The 20,389-nt window shown below is 36.9% G+C and overlaps 1 protein-coding gene and 1 non-coding gene across 7 annotated transcripts in view; one reads left to right on the top strand and one right to left on the bottom strand.

The window, feature by feature from the left end:
- Nucleotides 1–20,389, top strand: part of CFAP96 (cilia and flagella associated protein 96) — a 54,666-nt gene that overhangs the window by 19,290 nt on the left and 14,987 nt on the right. For all 6 annotated transcript variants that reach the window (XM_021007662.2, XM_021007663.2, XM_021007657.2 and 3 more), the window contains one exon: nt 3,028–3,247. In XM_021007662.2, the coding sequence (XP_020863321.1) occupies nt 3,028–3,247 (220 nt within the window). The remainder of the gene's footprint in view (nt 1–3,027; nt 3,248–20,389) is intronic.
- LOC144455526 (small nucleolar RNA U2-19) lies at nt 3,783–3,865 on the bottom strand. Its single transcript, XR_013484247.1, has one exon. It is a non-coding gene; the product is annotated as a small nucleolar RNA U2-19 (small nucleolar RNA).

Below are 20,389 nucleotides of genomic sequence, written 5' to 3'. Positions count from 1 at the left end.
TTTTACATTTTATTTTCACAACAGTCTTAGGAGGTAGGTGCTATTATTACCCCTATTTTATAGTTGAAGAAATGGAGACAAGCAGAAGTTAAGTGACTTCTTCCAGCTAGTAAGTGTCTGAGACTGAATTTGTCCTGAGGTCTTCCTGGCTCCAGGTCCAGTCCTCTGTCCACTGTGCCCCCTAGCTGCCTCTAATAAAAAAGCTGGTTACAAACTGTGTGTCCAGTAGTTGGGAAATGGCTGAACAAAATGGTATAGTAATTTAATAGAATATTTTTATAACTTAAGGAAGGCCTCCAGTATGTTGAATAGACCCCCTTTTGATGAATTTATGGAAGAACATGGATAAGAGTTACATAGAAGGGGAAATGTGGATGGGTTACGAAGGAACTTACAAATTAAGGAGCTCACAGATCCATTTGAGCGAGGAGTAACAAATATAAAGAATTTATAGAAATGTGAACAGATTTGTATGAACTGTTGTGAAGTTTAGAAAGCAGATACAACAATGTAAATGAGGACAACACTGAGAAGTACTAACACTCAGGTAGAACCAACTAGATAATATTGGTTCCAAATTATTAAAGTTAAAGCACATACCTTTTATTTTTTTAAAACTTTTAATTGAATTTTATTTTAGACTCAAACACCAGCACACAAATGCAAAATAGAGGAAAAAAATCATAAACTTAAATATTGGAACTTAATTACAAAGTAAGGAAAAAAAAGCATGTCATGTGCATAAGCAGAACATGAGAGAAGATTCAAAATATGTAACAATAAATTTTCATTTCAAGAAAACCCATAGGGTAAATACTACACATTGTGTTGAGAGCTGTCCATCTTTTCTTTGCTTGCGTGTAAGTTTTCTTTGGAGTTAGGAAGACAGGCTCAAGTTTTGCCTTTCCCATATGCGTCCTGTATGACTTAATTTCTCAGGGCCTCCAAGACTAGAGGTTGCAAAACACATACTGATCAGCATTGATGAGGAGAGTTCCAAATCAGAAGTTCTCTAACCCCATAAATTTACAGTGATCTGTACCCCCCAAAAATGACACATATGAAGAACACAAAGGGACATGTGAAGTAATGCTGAGTGCTAATAATAACGTTGTAATGAAGGTTGGGGAGTTGATCAAAATGACTCAAGTCTATTGATTTTCCCTTCACAGCTAATGAAATTACAACAAGGGGTAGATAACAGAAACAAAAAGATATTACAGTTGGAAAGTACAAAGAAGTTTCTATACTCTTACCCCTTTATGATGTATGAAGAATTTTTTCAGTCAGGTTTATGGGACTAGATTTGTGTAATCATCTCAACTTCCCTACTAGAATGTAAATTACGGGCAGGGACCAGTGTGGTTTTTTTTCCCCCTCTATTTATTCCCAGACCCTAGCATACATAATACCTTGTACATTGAAGTAGCTTGATAAGTATTTGTTGAAAGGCTAATATGGAAATATGTTTTCCATGGCTATACATCTATAATCTGTATCAGAGTGCTTGCCTTGTCAAGGAGAGCAGAAGAGAGGGAATAAGGGAGAGACATTTTAAAAATGAACGTTAACAATTGTTTTTGCGTGTGATTGGAAAAATATATAAAAATCTAAAAAATGAGTATTTGTGAAATTGAAGGCATATTTGTATAATAAAACAATATTAAAGCAATAGAAACACTTGAATAAGGAAACACTTTTAAAGGCATACTTATATAAGAATTAAAAGCAGCTTAAGTCCAAATCATTGAATAGCATGGTGAAAAAAATCTTTAATTGTAATTGAAAATATTTAAGTCAAATTTGAAAGCCTTTTTTCTGTATATGCAAAGAAAACTCTGAAGGTGTGGATGGAGGTGGCCCTAGGGTCTCAAAGACAATTCCACAAGACCAAAGTACTGACACACTGAACCAAGTGTAAGCTCTTGAGGTGCAGACTCAGCAAAGGACTCAATACCTAAATATCAGTCAAGCTAACTTCAGAGATGTATATCACGAGGTTGACTGAAAGAGACAGCTTCTAAGAACTATACAGTGCTTAGCACATAGTTTATGCTTAATGTTTATTGACTGACTAAATGACTAAGACCTATGATACCCGTATGGTATCGTCACAGACTTTTGAAGTGCTTGTTAGATGTATAACTAGATGAAGAAATATAAATACATAAAGAAAATCATTGGTATTATATTTGTACCATGTCCTGAGTTGTCTGTTTCATTTATACTGTCTCATTATTAAAAGTCTGCTTCCAAGTCTTTAAATGTCATGGTTTTCCCAGTTTACATAATAATTGACACATCATAAACAGATCAGAATGGTTTATTCTTTGCTTTCTTTTTCCTGTTGCCACCTCCTGTCCAGTTTATCATATTAATTAGGAAAAACAATCCTTGTATAAATTGTCATCTATATAGTCTAGTGTAGAGATCACCAAATCCAACCAGCTTCCTGGTTGGTACTGCCCATGAGCTAAGGATGGTTTTTTTTTTTAATTTTTAAAAAATTTTTTCATACAACAAAACTTTAAAAATGTAAAACATATTTTTAGCTCTCTGGCCATACCAGTGGGATTTGGCAAACTTGCCAGTTAATGGAAATGACATTGAACTGAATCCAATATGGATTCTAGGACTTTATTGTTTTGCTCTATTTACTTCTGTGATCTTGGATAAGTAACAAATCTCTGAGTCTTAGTTTTGACACCTATAAAATGAGTAGTTTAGACTGAAGCTTCTCACAATCTTTTTCCGCTCTAAAAAGATACAATTCTATCAAGAGCCTTTTTATATGTTAGGTTTATGGAAGAGATCTTCTTAGGTCTTAGGGTCATTTATTCTATAATACTTAATTCTCAAATAACTATTTTTAGTTATGTACATTTCAAACACTTTTAAAGGTTAAAACTACCAATTGTACTGAATCTGAATTTGATGTTTATAATTTTATATTTTACTGCTTGAGAATTTTATAACATTTCAATTGCTATTAAGTATATAATTAATATGTTGCAACTTCTTTTAAAGGACCTTTTAATGAAACTGCTGGCAAAAATAGACAGATGCTGCCTGGGGGTAGTAAAATGATGTCAGCTCTACAACAAGGTTTCTTTGAGCCTCAGTTTTTAAGAATATTTGAAGGTGAGGGCTACGTAAATCTGAATCAAGTAAGGAGGCGATATATGTTACAAGAAGCCAAAAAAAATTTAAGCAAACCCTTCCTTCCCAGTAATGGAGAAAAAAAAGCGTAAGTGTTGGGGGGAAAAATCTTTTAAATGAAATTATAGATTTATTTTTGCTCAGTTATTCTTTTTCCTAAGACTTGCTTATGCATTTTTTTTGTTTCTAGATGTAATTCTTAAAGTTAATTTGAATTTTGCAGCTTATTGATTCCAGGTTCATATCAGTTCCAAATGAAGTAGATCTTAATCATTGGACAGGGAGACACTTTGAATAATCAAGAACTCACACTCATCCTTTCTTTTCATTATCTAAGCAATTCAAACACACCAAAATTTGGATAGGTTGGTGTTTGAAATAGACTTGAGGTGTCCTGTTTCTTTTTGAGCTCCATTTAAGTGCAGAAACCTTCACAATTAAAAGGTCAGTAGAAAAAGTATTTTCATCACTGCACAGCATTGAGGAACCTTATATGTACACACATACACATGGACCCAGCCCTCACTCAAGTCTCACATTCTCACTTGTCCCCCTTTACCTACAATCTCAGTCACACTCCCCACCCCACACTCTTCTCACAAACCATTCTAACTTCTGTTGTTTCTCAGAAATACATGTAGATCATGTACCACAAAGACCAGATGGTCTCCTGATGTGCATATTTGGCTATTTTTGATCACTGATCTACCTCAACAAGAGTAGATCTCAGAGGTGTCCTGTTTTGAGGGTAGAACCAAGAGGAAGCAGTTGAACCTTAAGGGAAAAAGATAGTTGAAATGAGACTACATCTTAGGGAGGCTTTAAAAAGCTCTTTCTCCTTCAGCCCTGTGGCCACACAAAGTGAATCTAAATATAATATGATTTGCATTTGGTTTAATTCTAAAATATGAGATAAATGTCTAAGAATCCAGAAAACTCAATTATCCACAAAAAAATTTCTAAGCTTAACGTGACTTTTCCCTTTTGCTCAGCATCCTTAAAAGATTGTCAGTTGCACATAGTTTGGAGAATTATACGCAGAACCCCCATGTAAAACAATTCAAAGTAGTAATCATATTTGATTGAATCCATTCAGTCAAAGGGCTGCACTTGAGGACCTAGAGGGCCACATGTGGCCTCAAGGCTGCAGGTTCCCTACCTCTGGCTCCAGCATCACTGACATAAATGAGGTGGTTTGGAACCTTGTAAAAATCAAATTGTTGGAAAGAAAAATTATTTGCCTTATTTCATCTTTATAGTTTATTAAGTTTTTTAAAATAAAAATATGTTAAGGAAAAAGAAAAATCAACTTTCTGGCAAAAAAATTATTTTAAAATGTAGTTTAATTTACTAACTAACATTAGTGCTATTGTAAGATTTTTAAAAACACTTATTTTATATGAAAAAAAACCTATTTGTTTAAAGAGTAATTTATGCTTCACCTTTAATTCATAAACCTAAAGCAGTAGCAATAGTGTGATGCTGTAGAAAATGAGCTGGGTTTGGGGGTAGGGTTTGCACTCAGATCCCAGTTCTGCCACTACTACCTATGTGGTCTTGGTAGTCATTTTATTTCTCTGACCCTCAGTTTCCTCATGAATAAAACAAGGGGGATTGGACCAAATGACCACCACAACTATGGATGCTGCATAACTGATGTACCAGTAAGATATTCATTCTTTTACATTCGTGTTCATGTTCAGTTGTCTGATCATGTCCGACTCTTGGCTAAGATGCTGGAGTGGTTTGCCATTTCCTTCTAGAGCTCATTTTAAAGATGAGGGAACTGAGGCAAACAGGGGTAAGTGACGTGCCTAAAGTCACACAGCTAGTGAGTTAGTGAGGCTAGATTTGAACAAAGGAAGATGAGTCCTTCTGACTCCAAGCTTGCCACTCTATTCCCCGTGCCACCTAACTGCTTTTTCATTTGGTCTACGTTAATTCTAAAATTAGGGTTGCTCAGAAAGTATAGGTTGTAGCATGCTTATATTGTGAAAAAAATAGATTAAGAAACACTTTTCTAGTTATTATGTATACTTGAAAGTATTGAAACTGTGTCTTCAATATACAGTCACTGAGATTTTCTGCTAATTTAGTTTAAATATTGTATTTCTTGTTCTCTTCATATTTAGTCCAAGTTTATGGTTTTTCTACTTTATTCATGAGAATTGAGGAGAACAGGTTTCCTTTTCTTTGGTCATAAATCTCAAAATTCCTGTATTCCTCCAAGTTCAAAATTAATTTGAATTTTCTGTTTTCTTTATTAATCTTTAGTTCTTAAACCATTTTACTTTTTCTTCAGATGAAAACTCACATTTACATGTCCTGTTCCTCTTGGCCAACTTTATGCCTTTTTCTTCCTGAATAGATATTTTGTTGATTTCTAGCTTTTTTACCCTCCATATTACAATGGAATATAATGATAAATTTTAGAAAAGTACTTATTAATTGTAATTTTAATTTATGGTAATACAGAAACTTTAAAAAACCCAAATAAGTAGTTATTAATATATCAGTCCTATTCATCAAACCAGAAAGGATTTTCATGAATAAGGGAGAGCCTCAGGCAAATAATGGAATGAGAAGTTATAAGGGAATTTATCTCTTTAATATTTCCCCTCAAAAACAGAAGTAGAAATGTCGAAACCAAGCAAAAATGCAAGAAATTCTCAAAAGTAAATTTAAAATATATTAAAAAAGAGAGCAAACCAAAGAAAAACTTGGGGTAAATGAAAAAAAATGTATTTAAAGAAGCTAAGGGAAGTATTCCAGAAAAAAAAACAACACAGCACATGGAAAGAGTATCAATTATAGAATTAGAAACAAAGCTGGAATTTTCTTAGGACATCAAAATGGAATTTAAAAAAAGACATGAAATTAGCAAAAATAGCATGAGATGAAATAAGAAGGAATTGGTGCGATATCAAGAGAAGATGAAATGCAATTGTGGATAAATATTAATGTAAAATATAAAAAAAATGCCATAAAATTATTTTATTGGAAAACTGGATGAGGAACATAGGAAGAAGGAAAAATAAGCAACTTAGTAATTGGATAAAATAATGACAAAGTGATTTCTGGAAGAGAAAAAGAGAAAATTGAGAATGACCAGATTTCCTGAAAATCATTTAGAACATTTTTGGAAATTGTAAAATTTCCTGACAATATTGAAACAAGTGAAATATTATAAATATAATGAACAAGACTTCAAGAGGGGTGAGTTCCAGATATAGCATTATAAATTTTGAAAACAACAGCTACAAGGAAATACATTTACAAATGTCCTAGAAGAAAATCATAGGTTAAAGTCCTTCATTTTTTGCAGTATTTTCTATAAAAATAAGAGACAATATAAGTTGGAATATTACATATCCATTGTCAAGAGATATGAGACTTTGTTTCCAAATTTTCAGCACGTGCAGGGATTCTTTTAAAAGACAAAAGATATACATGAATTTAAACAACTTACAGAGACAAGAAGTATTAGATTTTTTGAGAGAAAGGCAGAGAGAAAGATTACACAAAACCTCTGGAATGGATCATCAATGAATACTTAATTGTTTACTGTCAATGAAATAACTGTAGGAAATATTTTAAAATTAGTTGAATTGTTTTTTTTTCATTTTCCATTTCTTCTATTTTGTTTATTTCATTATTTTATTCTGAACTTATCAAATACCCCAAAATGAGCATTTCTAAGTACAAAGAACATAAAAAGAGAATTGTATTTGTAGCCATTCTATACCACTTTATTTCTAAAAATGTCTTTCCATGTCTTTTTGAAATAATTTATTCATTTCTGATAGCATGAGTACTCTGTCCCATTCATATACTGTAACTTGTTCAGCCATTCCTCAGATAATGTACATCATTTGAGTTTCCAGTTCTTTGCCAAAAAGCTGCTTTAAATTTTTTTGCCCATAAAGGACTTTTCCCTTTATTTTTGTATTCTTTTAGGTATAGGTCTAGCAGTGGTATATCTGGGTTGAAGACAAGCAGTGCTTAGTATCTTTTTGTATATAATTCCAAATTGCTTTCCAGAATGGTTGTCCCCATTCACAGGACCATCAACATCAACATGCCTGTTTTCCCACAGGCCCTCCAACATCTTATCTTTTTTTCTTTAGGTCATCTTTGCCACTCTGATGTTTCTGAAGTGGAATCTCGAATTGCTTTAATTTATATTTCTCTAGTTAATAGTGATTTGGAGCATTTTTTCATATATTTATAATAACCAGTATTTCCTTCTGGTAGAATTGTCTGTTCGTGTCTTTAAACTATTTATCAATTGAAGAATGACTTTTTTTCCCCTTATTTCTTCTTTTACTTCTTCTTATTTTTCCCCAGTTACATGTAAAAACAATTTTTAACATTCATTTAAAAATTTTTGAGCTTCAATTCCTCTCTCCTCACCCCCTTCCTCATCCCCATAGAGAAGGCAAGCAATTCGATATAGGTTATACATGTGTAGTCATGCAAAAATTTTCATAATAGTTATATTGTGAAAGAAAACACAGACAAAAAAAAAACCTCAAGAAAAAGTTCACAGGTATACTTTAATCCATATTTGAACACCATCAGTTCTTTCTCTGGGGATGGAGAGCATTTTTCATAAGTCCTTCAGAGTTGTCTTGGATCATTGTATTGCTGAGAATAGGTAAGTCATTCAGAGCTGACCATCTTACAATATTGCTGTTACTTTGTAGATAGTACGTTTCATTTTGAATCAGCTCATGTTTTCCAGGTTTTTCTGATCATCATTTTTCTGATTATCACCTGATCTTGCTCATCATTCCTTATAGCACAATAGTATTCTATCATAATACATATGACAGTTTGTTCAGTCATTCCATAATCGATGGGTATCCCTTCAATTTCCAGTTCTTTGCCACCAGAAAAGAGCTACTATATATTTTTTTACATATAGTTTCTTTTCCTTTTTGTTTTTTATCTCTTTTGGGATACAGACCTAGTGGTATTGCTAGGTCAAAGGGTATGCATGGTTTTAAAGCCCTTTGGGTATAGTTCCAAATTGCTCTACATAATGGTTGAATCAGTTCACAACTCCGCCAACAGTACATTAATATCTCATTTTCCCCACGTCCCCTCCACTATTTGTTATTTTCCTTTTCTCTCCTATTAGCCAATTTAATAGGTATGAGGTTGTACCTCAGAATTGTTTTAATTTGTATTTCTCCAACAGTAAGTTAGAGCATTTTTTTTCATATAGATATAGGTAGCTTTGATCACTTCATCTGAAAACTTCATATCTTTTGATCATTTATCAATTGAGGAATGGCACTTATATTTATAAATTTGACTCAGTTCTCTATATATACACTGTATATATTCAAAAATTTTTTTCATAGTTACTATTGCTAACTGTATTTCCCTCCATCCTCTTTCTGCCCCCCATTTATTCTGTTATCTGTCTCCTTTCACCCTGTCCCTCCTCAAAAGTGTTTTGCTTCTGACTATCCCCTCCCCAATCTGCCCTCCCTTCTGTCATTCCTCCCCTTCTCGTATCCCATTCCCCCTCTACTTTTCTGTAGGTTAACATAGATTTCTGTACCCAGTTGAGTGTGTATATTATTCCATTTACTGATGAGAGTAAGATTCACTCACTCCCCCTCACATCCCCCCACTGTAAAAGCTTTTTCTTGCCACTTTTATGTCACATAATTTATCCTATTCTACCTCTCCCTTTCCCTTTTTCCCCAGTACATTCCTATCTCACCCCTTAATCTTAATTTTATTTTTTAGCTATCATCCCTTCATATTCAACTCACACCTGTGCCCTCTGTGTGTGTGTGTGTATTTATACACACACACACTCACTCCTAATTGCCCTAATAATGAGAAAGCTTTTAGGAGTTACAAGTATCATCTTCTCATGTAGGAATGTAAACAGTTTAACCTTATTACATCCCTTACGATTTCCCTTTCTTATTTATCTTTTTATGCTTCTCTTGAGTCATGTTTGAAAGTCAGATTTTCTATTCAGCTCTGGTATTTTCATCAAGAATGCTTGAAAGTTCTCTATTTCATTGAATTACCATTTTTTTCCCCTGAAGAATTATATTCAGTTTTGCTGGATAGGTGACTCCCCAGGTGTCTCCTGGTTGAAATCCTGGCTCTTTTGCTTCTGGAATATCATATTCCAAGCCCTCTGATTTTTTAATGTGGAAGCTGCTAAATCTTGTGTTATCCTGACTGTGGCTCCATGATATTTAAGTGGTTGCTTTCTGGCTGCTTGCAGTATTTTCTCCTTGACCCGGGAGTTCTGGAATTTGGCTATAATATTCCTGGAGGGTTTTCATTTTGGGATCTCTTCCAGGAGGTGATTAGTGGATTCCTTCAATTTCCATTTTACCCTCTGGTTCTAGAATATCAGGGCAGTTTTTTTTGATAATTTCTTGAAAGATCATGTCTAGGCTCTTTTTTTTGCTCATGGCTTTCAGGTAGTCCAATAATTTTTAAATTATCTCTCCTGGATATGTTTTCTAGGTCAGTTGTTTTTCCAGTGAGATATTTCATATTGTCTTCTATTTTTTTTTCATTCTTTTGGTTTTGTTTTATTGTTTCTTAATTGCTCACAAAACCATTAGCTTCTATTTGCTCCATTCTAATTTTTAAGGAATTATTTTCTTCAGTGAGCTTTTGTGCCTCCTTTTCCATTTGGCCAATTCCACATTTTAAGGAATTTTTTTTCTTAAGTGAATTTTTGTGCATCTTTTTTCATTTGACCGATTTTGCTTTTTAAGGCGTTGTTCTCCTCATTGGCTTTTTGTACTTCTTTTTTACCATTTGGCCTAGTTTTTTTTTTAAATATAAACTTATTTATTTGTAGTTTTCAACATTCATTTCCACAAGTTTTTGAGTTTCAAATTTTCACCCCGTCTCACCCTCCCCTGCCCCAAGATGGCATGCATTCTGAATATCCCTTCCCCTAGTCTGTCCTCTTTTCTTTCTCTCCCCCCTTCTCTTATCCCCTTCCCCTTCTATTTTCCTGTAGGGCAGGATAGACTTCTGTACCCCATTTCCTGTATTTCTTATTTCCCGATAGCATGTGAAAACTTTTTTTTAAACATATGTTTTTAAAACTTTAGGTTTCAAATTTTCTCTCTTCCTCCCTCCCCACCCACCCTCATTGAAAAGGCAAGCAACTCAATATAGGTTGTACATGTGCAGTTATGCAAAACACTTCCATAGTAGACATGTTGTGAAAAACTAACTCTGTTTCCCTTAATCCTATTCTGCCCTCCCATTTATTCTTTCTTTTGACCCTGTTCCTCCTCAGAAGTATTTACTTCTGATTACACCCTTTTCCAGTCTTCCCTCCTCTCTATCATCCCCCTGCTCTCTTGTCCCCTTCTCCCCCTATTTTCTTGTAGAGTAAGACAAACTTCCATACCCAATTGAATGTGTATGTTATTCCCTCCTTAAGCCAAATCCTATGAGAATAAGATTTACTCATTCCCTCACCTTCCCCTGCTTCCCCTCCACTGTAAGAGACTTTTCTTTTCTGTTTTTTCTTTGTGAGATAATTTACCCCATTCTACCTCTCCCTTTCTTCTCCTAGTATAATCCTCCCTTATCCAATTTTATTCTCCAGATATGACCCCTTAATCTTCAACTTACTCTGTGCCTTCTATCTATTTATCTATCTATCTGTCTATCTATCTATCTATCTATCTATCTATCTATCTACATACATATAATTTTTTTCCTCCAACTATCCTAATACTGACAAAGGTCTCATGAGTTATAAATATCATCTTTCCATGCAGGAATGTAAACAAATTCAGTCTTAATAAGTCTCTTATGATTTCTCTTTCCTGTTTACCTCTTCATGTTCCACTTGAGTCCTGTATTTGAAAGTCAAATTTTCTATTCAGCTCTGGTCTTTTCATCAAGAATGCTTGAAAGTCCTCTATTTCGCTGAATGACCATTTTTTCTCCTGAAGGATTATAGTTTGTTTTGCTGGGTAGGTGATTCTTGGTTGTAATCCTATCTCCTTTGCCCTCTGGAATATTATATTCCGTGCCCTGCGGTCCTTTAATGTAGAAGCTGCTAAATCTTGTGTTATCCTGATTGTGTTTCCACAGTACTTGAATTGTTTCTTTCTGGCAGCTTGTAATATTTTCTCCTTGACCTGGGAACTCTGGAATTTGGCTATATTCCTAGGAGTTTTCCTTTGGGGATCTCTTTCAGGAGGAGATCTGTGGATTCTTTCAATTTCTGTTTTGCCCTCTGGTTCTAAAATATCAGGGCAGTTTTCCTTGACAGTTTCTTGAAAGATGATGTCTAGGCTCTTTTTTTTGATCATGGCTTTCAGATAGTCCAATAATTTTTAAATTCTCCTGGATCTATTTTCCAGGTCAGTTGTTTTTCCAATGAGATATTTCACATTGCCTTCTAATTTTTCATTCTTTTGGATTTGTTTTACAGTGTCTTGATTTCTCATAAAGTCACTAGCTTCCAATTGCTCTATTCTAATTTTTTAGGAAGTATTTTCTTCAGTAGTCTTTTGGACTTCCTTTTCCGGCCCATTTTTCTTTTTAGGGCATTCTTCTCCTCATTGGCTTTTTGGACCTCTTTTGCCATTTGGGTTAGGCTATTTTTTAAGGTGTTATTTCTTCAGTATTTTTTTGGGTCTCCTTTAGCAAGCTGTTGACTTGTTTTTCATGATTTTCTTGCATCACTCTCATTTCTCTTTCCAGTTTTTCCTCTGCTTCCCTTACTTGCTTCTCAAAATCCCTTTTGAGCTCTTCCAAGGCCTGGGACTGATTCATATTTTTCTTGAAGGCTTTGGATGTAGGAGCTTTGACTTTGTTGTCTTCTTCTGGTTGTGTATTTTGATCTTCTTTGTCACCAAAGTAAGATAATATAGTCTGACTCTTTTTGCGCTGCTTGCTCACGATCCCGGCTAATTACTTGAGTTTTAAACTCTTTGTTAAGGTAAGAGTCTGCTTCCAATGTGGAGAATGTACTGTCCCAAGCTTCAGGGGTTTGTACAGCTGTTTTCAGAGATACTTGTAGGTACCTGTAAATTTTCAGTTCTTCCAAGGTGGTATGATAAGGGGCAAGGTGTTTACTCCTTTCCTGGCCTGTGACCACAAGTATTCCTTTCTGTCCTGTAACTGTGAGGAGGGGTTCCTCTCTACAGCCATTACAAGCTCCACCACGCCAGCATTCCTCCCCAGCACCGCCACCCAGAACTGTGACCCAGATCCAAACATGGGCAAAGCAAGAGATTCCTGCCTCAGCACTGGCAAAGAGATCCCTGCATTCCCTCTCTGATCAGCCACTGGATTCCCCCTCAGTCTGTGGGCCAGAAGCTCGAGAAGCAGCTGCACCCCTCAGGACCACACTCTTGGGGAATGAAGCTGAGACCCCGCTTTCCTTTCTCATCACCGACAGAAACAGACTCTTCCCACTGACCTTCTAAGTTGTCTTTGGCATTAGTGGATTGAGGAGTCTGGAAACCTCCACAGCTGCCCGAGATTCAATCCTCTGAGGCCTGCTCCAGTTCGCTGCGGCCTGTGCTCCCACGCTGCGCTGCACTCCCAGCCCGTTGCGATACACCTTTCTGATCAATCATCCAGGTTGTCTTGGGCTGGAAATTTGTTTCACTCTGTCTTTTTGTGGGTTCTGCTGCTTCAGAATTTGTTTAGAGCCAATTTTTATGAGTATTTGGAGGGGTTTGGGGGAGAGCTTAAGCAAGTCACTGCTTTTACTCTGCCATCTTGCCTAGTTTGTTTTTTAAGGTGTTAATTTTTTTCAGTATTTTTTGGTGTCTCTTTTACCAAGCTGTTGATTCATTTTTCATGATTTTCTTGTATCACTCCCATCTCTCCAGTTTTTCTTCTACCTTTTTCGCTTGATTTTCAAAATCCTTTTTGAACTCTTCCATAGCCTGAGACCAATTCATATTTTTCTTGGAGGCTTTGGATGTAGGAGGTTTGATTTCGTTATCTTCTTCTGAGTGTATGTTTTAAACTTCCTTGTCACCATAGTAACTTTCTATGGTCAGATTTTTTTCTTGTTGTTTGCTCATTTTCCTTGTCTATTACCTGATTTTTAACTCTTTGTTAAAGTAGGACTCTGCTTCCAGGGTGGAGGGTGAACCTGTCCCAAGCTTCAGGGATTTTGTGCAGCTGTTGTCAAAGATACTTGTAGAGACCTGTAAGTTTTCAGTTCTTCCATGGTGGTATGGTCTAAGGAGAGGCGTGTTTACTATTCTCCTGGCCTTTGCTCTGGTCTGTGAATGACCATGAGCACTCTTGTCTGCTCTGGAAATGTGAGGAGGGTTCCCTGCTTCATTGTGGCTGTGAGCTCTGGTGTCCTCCTCATCCTGGGACTGCTTTCCAGGACTGCAACCAAGATGCGGGTATGGACAAAGCAACAGAGTCCTACTTCAGTGCTAGCAAAGACATCCCTGTAATCTCCTTCTGACCAATTATTTGGCCCCTTTACCATCTGAGGACTGAGAGCTTTGGGAGAAGCCACAGCCACTGCTGATTCAGGGGCCTGATCTGTGCTGGTGCAGCCTATGCTGGACTATGCTCCTCTCTCATCCTTGTTCAGCAGACCTTTTCTGCCAGCCTTCTAAGTTGTCTTGGGCTGGAAAATTGTTTCACTCTGTTTTTTTGGTCTGCCGGTCTAGAATTTGTTTGGAGTCATTATTTTAAGGTATTTGGAGGGGTTTGGAGGAAAGCTCAGGCATATCCCTGCCTTTACTCTGCCATCTTGGCTCCACCTCCAAGAATGGCCCTTTTTCTTATGAATTTGAATCAGTTCCTTATATATTATGGAAATGAAACATTTATCAGAGAAACTTGCTGCAAACTAATCAGTGTTCATTAAGGTTTTCAAAGTTGTTTTTCTTTACAGTGTTGTTTTCCTTGTATAAATTGTTCTCCAGGTTCTGCTCACTTGACTCTGCATCTGTTCCTGCTTTCCAGGGTTCTCTGAAATTGTCTCTTTCATCTTTTTTTTTAAATGTACAATAACACTTCATTAGAGTCATTGTTGTTGTTCAGTCATGTCTGACTCTTTATGACCTCATGAACAACTGACCCTTCTGCCTTCTACTATCTCTCAAAATCTGTCCAAATTCACGTTCATTGTTTCCGTGAATCCATCTCATCCTCTGCTGTCCCCTTTTCCTTTTGTCTTCCATCTTTCCCAATATCTGGATATTTTCCAGTAAGTCCCATATTCTTGTTATGTGGCCAGAATATTTAAGGTTCATTTTCAGTATTTGACCTTCCAGTGAACTATCTTAACTAATTTAAGTATTGATTGATTTGACCTCCTTGCTGTCCGAAGGACTCTCAGAACTCTCCAGCACTACAGTTTGAAAGCCTCAGTTCTGTGGTGGTCAGCTTTCTTTATTGTCCAACTCTCACAATATGGACCTTTGTCAGAAGAATGATGTCTCTGCTTTAGTATGCTGTCCAGATTTGCCATAGCTTTCCTTCCAAGGAGCAAGCATCTTTTAATTTTATGGCTGCAGTGATCTTTGAGCCTGAGAATATAAAATTTGACTCTGCTGGCATTGCTTCTCCTTCTGGCAAGTGCCAGGAAGTGATAGAACCCATCACCAAGATCTTAGCATACCACAATTTTTGTAGCCATTCAACAACTGACGGGTATTCCTATAGTTTCCAGGTCTTTTCTTGGCATGCTTTTTTATCCTCCTTTCAGTATAAGGAAGTATTTTGCTTGTGACTGTTACTTACCTTTCTGGCATTGTTTTTATTATTAATTATGCCCTCTCTTTACTCCCTTCTTCCCTATCCTGTTTCCTTGCTGTGTTTGATATATTTCTACACCAACTCTGTGTGTGTGTATGTATGTATGTGCTATATGTGTATGTGTGCATGTTTTCAGTTCTTCTTTTGTGGTTCAGATGAAAGTGACATTTGTCTGAATTTTCTCCTTCCTCCATGGTTAGCCTTCTTATGTACCCCAGTTTTGAGAAATATTAAGTTCTGTACCTTCTGTCCTTTTCCCACCATACTGCATTTCTCTTGCCCTTCTTTCTCTTTCCCCTCTTACAACCCTCAGAATAAAATCCATCCACTGAAAATGTTAAGGTTCTGAGAGGAAATTTGTTTCTGGCCCCCATTAGAGTGCAGCTCATCATCCTCACTCTGCCCATTTAATTGCTCAAATAAAATACATTCACCTTTCTAGGGTTCGCTTGAGTCTCGTGTTTGCATTTCAGAGTTCCCGCGCTTTAGGAAGATTGCTTTACCAGCTGAATGGAGAACGGATTGGTGAGGGGAGACGCTTCACCCAGGGCAACCAACCAGAAAACTATTGCTGCAGCCCAGGAGTGAGATGAGGAGAACCTGTACCAAGATGGCAGCGGTGTGAATAGAGAGGAGGCATTGAATATAGATAGTTTGGAAATGCGGTGTGAGTGAAGAGTAATAGATGACACGGAGGTTGTGAGCGAGTGGCGGACTTCTCCTTAGTAATAGGGGATTTGGAAGGGGGAAAGATCATGAATTCTCCTTTGGATATGTTAAGTTTGAGATACCTGTAAGGCATACAGTTTGAGGTGTCCAAAAGGTATTTGGTGACGGGAGACTGGAACTTGGGAGGTAGATTAGGGCTGGAGAGATGGACGGATGGATCGATGGGCAGACCACCTGTATAGACACGATCATTGAGTCCGTGGGAACTGATGAGATTATCAGGCGGTGTAGCATAGAGGGAAAAAAGAAGGTTCAAGATAGGGCCTTAGAGGACGCTTACAGTTCAGTGAGTTTAACCTGAATGAGGTTCCAGTAAAGAATACCATGAAGGAGAGTCCGGTAGGAGAAAACATGAAAAACAACAACTATAAGTAGATTGAAAGTGCTACTGAGAACAGTAATGAAAAATGTTTTGTTAAGCAAATCATCAATAAGATAGTCCCTAAAATCATGAAATTATGCCTGTGGATGTAGAAAATGCCATTGATAAAATTCAACACCCATTTATATATTTTTTACAAGTATTAATGGAAGGATTTTTCCTAAATTCAGTAATAGGCTTTTTTTAAACTAAGAGATGATGTTATGTGAAATGAGGAAATATGAAAGATTTTCCTATTAAGAACAAGGCTAAAGCAGTGTTGTCTATGGTTATTATTTTTATTTGTCATAATTTGAGGAGTGTTAATTGTGGAAATAAGGCAAGAAAAAGAAATGAAGGAAATAAAGTACATGTAACAAAGAGTTTAAAGTAACCCTATTTGTAGATGATATGATGACATATTTAGACAGCCAAATAGATTAAATTTTTATAATTGGGGTAAAGGAAAAATTGATGGCATAGCATTAAATATACCAACAAAATATGTGAAATGCTTGGGCATTCACACAGACCTCTATAAAGACTATAAAATTTTAGCTGAAAGAAAAGAAGAATTAAATCATTGGAGAGATAGACAACATAAATAGGTAGGGCAAACAAATAGGGCAGATGGTAATATGACCCAGTTACCAGGGCAAGTCAGTAGGGTAAATGGGAATATGTCCCAGTTCGCAGGCTACCACCCTGCACTATCTCTATTCTCCCTTTTCCATTTTTTTTTTCAAATTTATTTTTAGCTCCCTTTTCCATCTTGACCCCTTTGGTGAATCAGTTCAGCTCTTGAGTCCCTTGCCCCCTTCTATCACTGATGTTTCCCTGCAAGGCCTCAGCCTTGGATCACTTATCCCCTTTCCTGCCTTCACTCCTACACATGTACTGCTGAATGAAGCTGACTGGGTCTCCTACAAATTCATATTACATTAACTCAGCTGGGCCCTCATTATGACAAAACGATCCTTTTACACTTTACTAATTAATTCACTGGAGACAGCTAGGTGGCACAGTAGGTACAGTGCTAGGCCTACAGTCAGGAAGACCCGAGTTAAAAACTGGCCTCAGACAGTTCATAGCTGTGTGACCCTGGGCAACTCACCTAATTCCATTTTCTTCAGTTTCTTCATCTGTAAAACGAGCTGGAGAAGGAAATGGCAAACCACTTCAGTATTTCTTCCAAGAAAACCCTAAACAGGGTCACCAAGAGTCAGATGCGACTGAAACAACTAAACAACAAAAATTAACTGACTTTTCATCCCTCCTCAAACTTCCCATGGCTTTCCATCTCCCCTCCCTCTCAGCTAAGGACCTTACCCATTTTTACTGAGAAAAAATTGAGGCCATTCACAGAGAGCTTTCTCTTTTCCAATCTTCCCCATCTCACATCACTCAGATGCCTTCTGCTATCTTCTCCCTGTCCCCCAGGACGAGGTGACCTTATCGTTGTGAAGGCACACCTCTTTATGTGCACAAAGATTCTGTTCTAACCTGTCTTCTCCAGCAGATTTCCCCTTCCATCATTTCTGTGCTCTCATTTATCTTCAATCTCTCCTTTTCTAATGGCCGCTTCCTTCCTATGTACAACCATGCTCACATCTCCCCTATCCTCTAAAAACCCTCACTTGATCCATCCATCCCACTAGCCGTCATCTTATAGCTCTTTTCCCTTTTGTGGGAAGGTTGTCTATGGTCAATGCTCCTTTCTGCTCCCCCCAAAATATGAACTTTAAGTTAAGCATTATCTTATATTCCTAGCAGCTAGCCAGGGCCCTGAAATTTAATAGGCACTTAGTAAATGCCTATTAAATAACTGGTTGAAGAATATTAAGGAGACCAATGGGGAGATAAAAAGGAGAAATGAGGACTTACACTGCCAGATCTCAGATTATTCTAAAAAGTGGTAATTAGCAAAATTATCAGGTACTGAATTTTAAAAAATAAGAAACTAGATCAAAGGAATAGAATCTGTAATTTCAAGCAGAGGCTTTCAGTGTTTCATAAATTCGATATAAAGCTGGGAATTATTATTCAGTTAAACTTTGGGGAAAATTGGAGAGCTTGTGCCAAAAAAATTAGGTTTTGTTATGTTTTGACAGATTTTTTATATAATCTTAGAGAGTATCTGGAGTACTGAATGGTGAGTGACAGTCCCATGGCTACACAGCTTATCAGAGGCAAAACTTGAGCCCAGGTCTTCCTGATACCAAAGCTGGCCTTTTGTCTGCTATAGTATGCTTTCTTTCTCACACCATATACCATAATAAATTCCAACTGGATCAGTGATTTAAATACCTTTAAAAATCATGAACTATTAAAAGAATTGGAATGGTTTACCCATCACTTCAGTGAAGTCAAAGAAAATTATAATTCAACAAGTAGAAGAAATTATAGGTAACAGAACAGATTGATTGTTAAAAAAGGGAATAAAACAAATTGCAAAAAAATCTTTGCCTTAAATATTTCTCATAAAAACTTGACATGCAAACCCCATAAGAAATGGACACAAATTTATAAGAAGACCCATTCTCCAGTGGATAAGTGTTTAAAGACAATTCCACATTCACAAAGACATTTCTCACCACTTTCAGATAAGTCAACTTATATTATTTTCTGTTTTTATATAAAAACACATATAAAATTTATATAAATTAAAACCTATACCACTTGCATTTGGAGAGGCTCTTTATGTCAGGGACTGGGTCTGGCTGGCCATCTGAAACCTGATGGTTACCCTTTTAGGAAAACAACCATATTGACTGGATCATTCTCATGGCAAGAGTGATAAATCTTGTGGTCTATCATCAGTGATGGTGATGATGATGATGATGATGGTGGTGGTGGTAATGCTTCCTGGCCTGTGAGCATGTCTGGGGCAAGATTTATACCTGTCTCAGCCTGACCCTCACAGATGTTTAATAGACCTGGGGAGTTGAGTTTTTGTTTGTTGGGGTTTTTTTGCTTTTTTGGTGAGGCAATTGGGATTAAGTGACTTGCCCAGGGTCACATAGTTAGGAAGTGTCAAGTGTCTGAGGCCAGATTTGAACTCAGGTCCTCCAGACTCTAGGGCCGGAGCTCTATCCAATGTGCCACCTAGCTGCTCTTGACCTGGGGAGTAGTTGAAGATGTATTTGGAATCTTGGAATGGCTCGTAGACTAGTAGGACCAGGGCTTGAAGAATTCACAGAAGTTCACTCACTTCCTAGACCTTGAAGAGGTTTTTATACCAACAAGTCTAAGAGACTAAGGGCCAAAGCGATGCCCTTGGAGGAGGGATAGTGTTAAACTTGCCTGTAGGTCACAGTTGTACTGTTTCAAACAGAAGGATATAGAGGAGAAACTATGATCATTGCATCCTTCCTGAGAAAAGGACACTACCCTAGGAAAAGTACTGCAAGTCAAACTTGCTTTGATGGCCACTGCTTTCAGGTCTGCCTTTCTCTTCTGCCTGAACTCTTTTATTCTCCCTTGATGCCATTCCAGTTGCCTGAATGAAGGTAAAATTCCTGATTTGAGTTTTCTTCCTTCTGGGACAATGCTACAATTAAAAGCAGCTAGATGGCTCATGGATAGAGGGCTGTGCCTGGAGTCAGGAAGACCTGAGCTTAAATCTGGCCTTAGATACTTGCTAGCTTTGTGACCAAGTAAGTCACTTAATCTCCATCTGCCTCAGTGTTCTCACACGTGTTGCGTTTGTTTTTGTCTAACTGTTTCTTTCTGATAAAGGAGGGTCCTGCAGGAGGGACCATTCAGAAGTGTCTGTTTTATTTAAAAAAAAAAGACAAGTTTAAAAGCTTAAAAACTTTTTTTTTAAATGAAGATGGGGAAGGAAAGCTAGAGCCCACATTTCAAAGGGCCTTCAAGTGCCATGGAAAGGCATTTAAACCTTACTTCCTAGGTAGTAGGGAGGAGCCCCTAAAGACTTTTGAGATTAGAAGAGACTTCCCTTTGTATAAAAGTCAGTCAGGCCGTGGGGTGAAGGACAGATGAAAGGCAGAAAGTTCATTGTAATAATCCACAGAGGAATAGTAACAAGAACCTGCTTTAGGGTAATGCTCATATGAAATGAAGAGGAAAGGGCAAATGTAAGAATATTGCTAACAGGGAATCATGAGGTCTTGCTAACCAAACAACAGGGCATTTGAAGCGAGGGAGAAGGAAGAGTCAGACATGAGTAACTGATGCTGTCATTGATAGGCATTGTTGAGTAGAAAAGTACAATTTGTTCAGCTTTTTCAGATGGCACTTATATTGGTGAATGAATGTGCAGAATATTGTGCTAGAAAATAGATTTCAGCTCTTTATGATTTTTCTGTGCTGTTTTGCTTTAAAGACCTTTATGTCAGTGCTATTAATAGGAACTGT

This window comes from Phascolarctos cinereus, unplaced genomic scaffold (assembly GCF_003287225.1).
Source record: "Phascolarctos cinereus isolate Bilbo 61053 unplaced genomic scaffold, phaCin_HiC Scaffold_9;HRSCAF=440, whole genome shotgun sequence".
NCBI lineage: Eukaryota > Metazoa > Chordata > Mammalia > Diprotodontia > Phascolarctidae > Phascolarctos > Phascolarctos cinereus.
The sequence above is the reverse complement of the archived record's forward strand: the minus strand, read 5'-3'. Positions and strand labels throughout refer to the sequence as shown.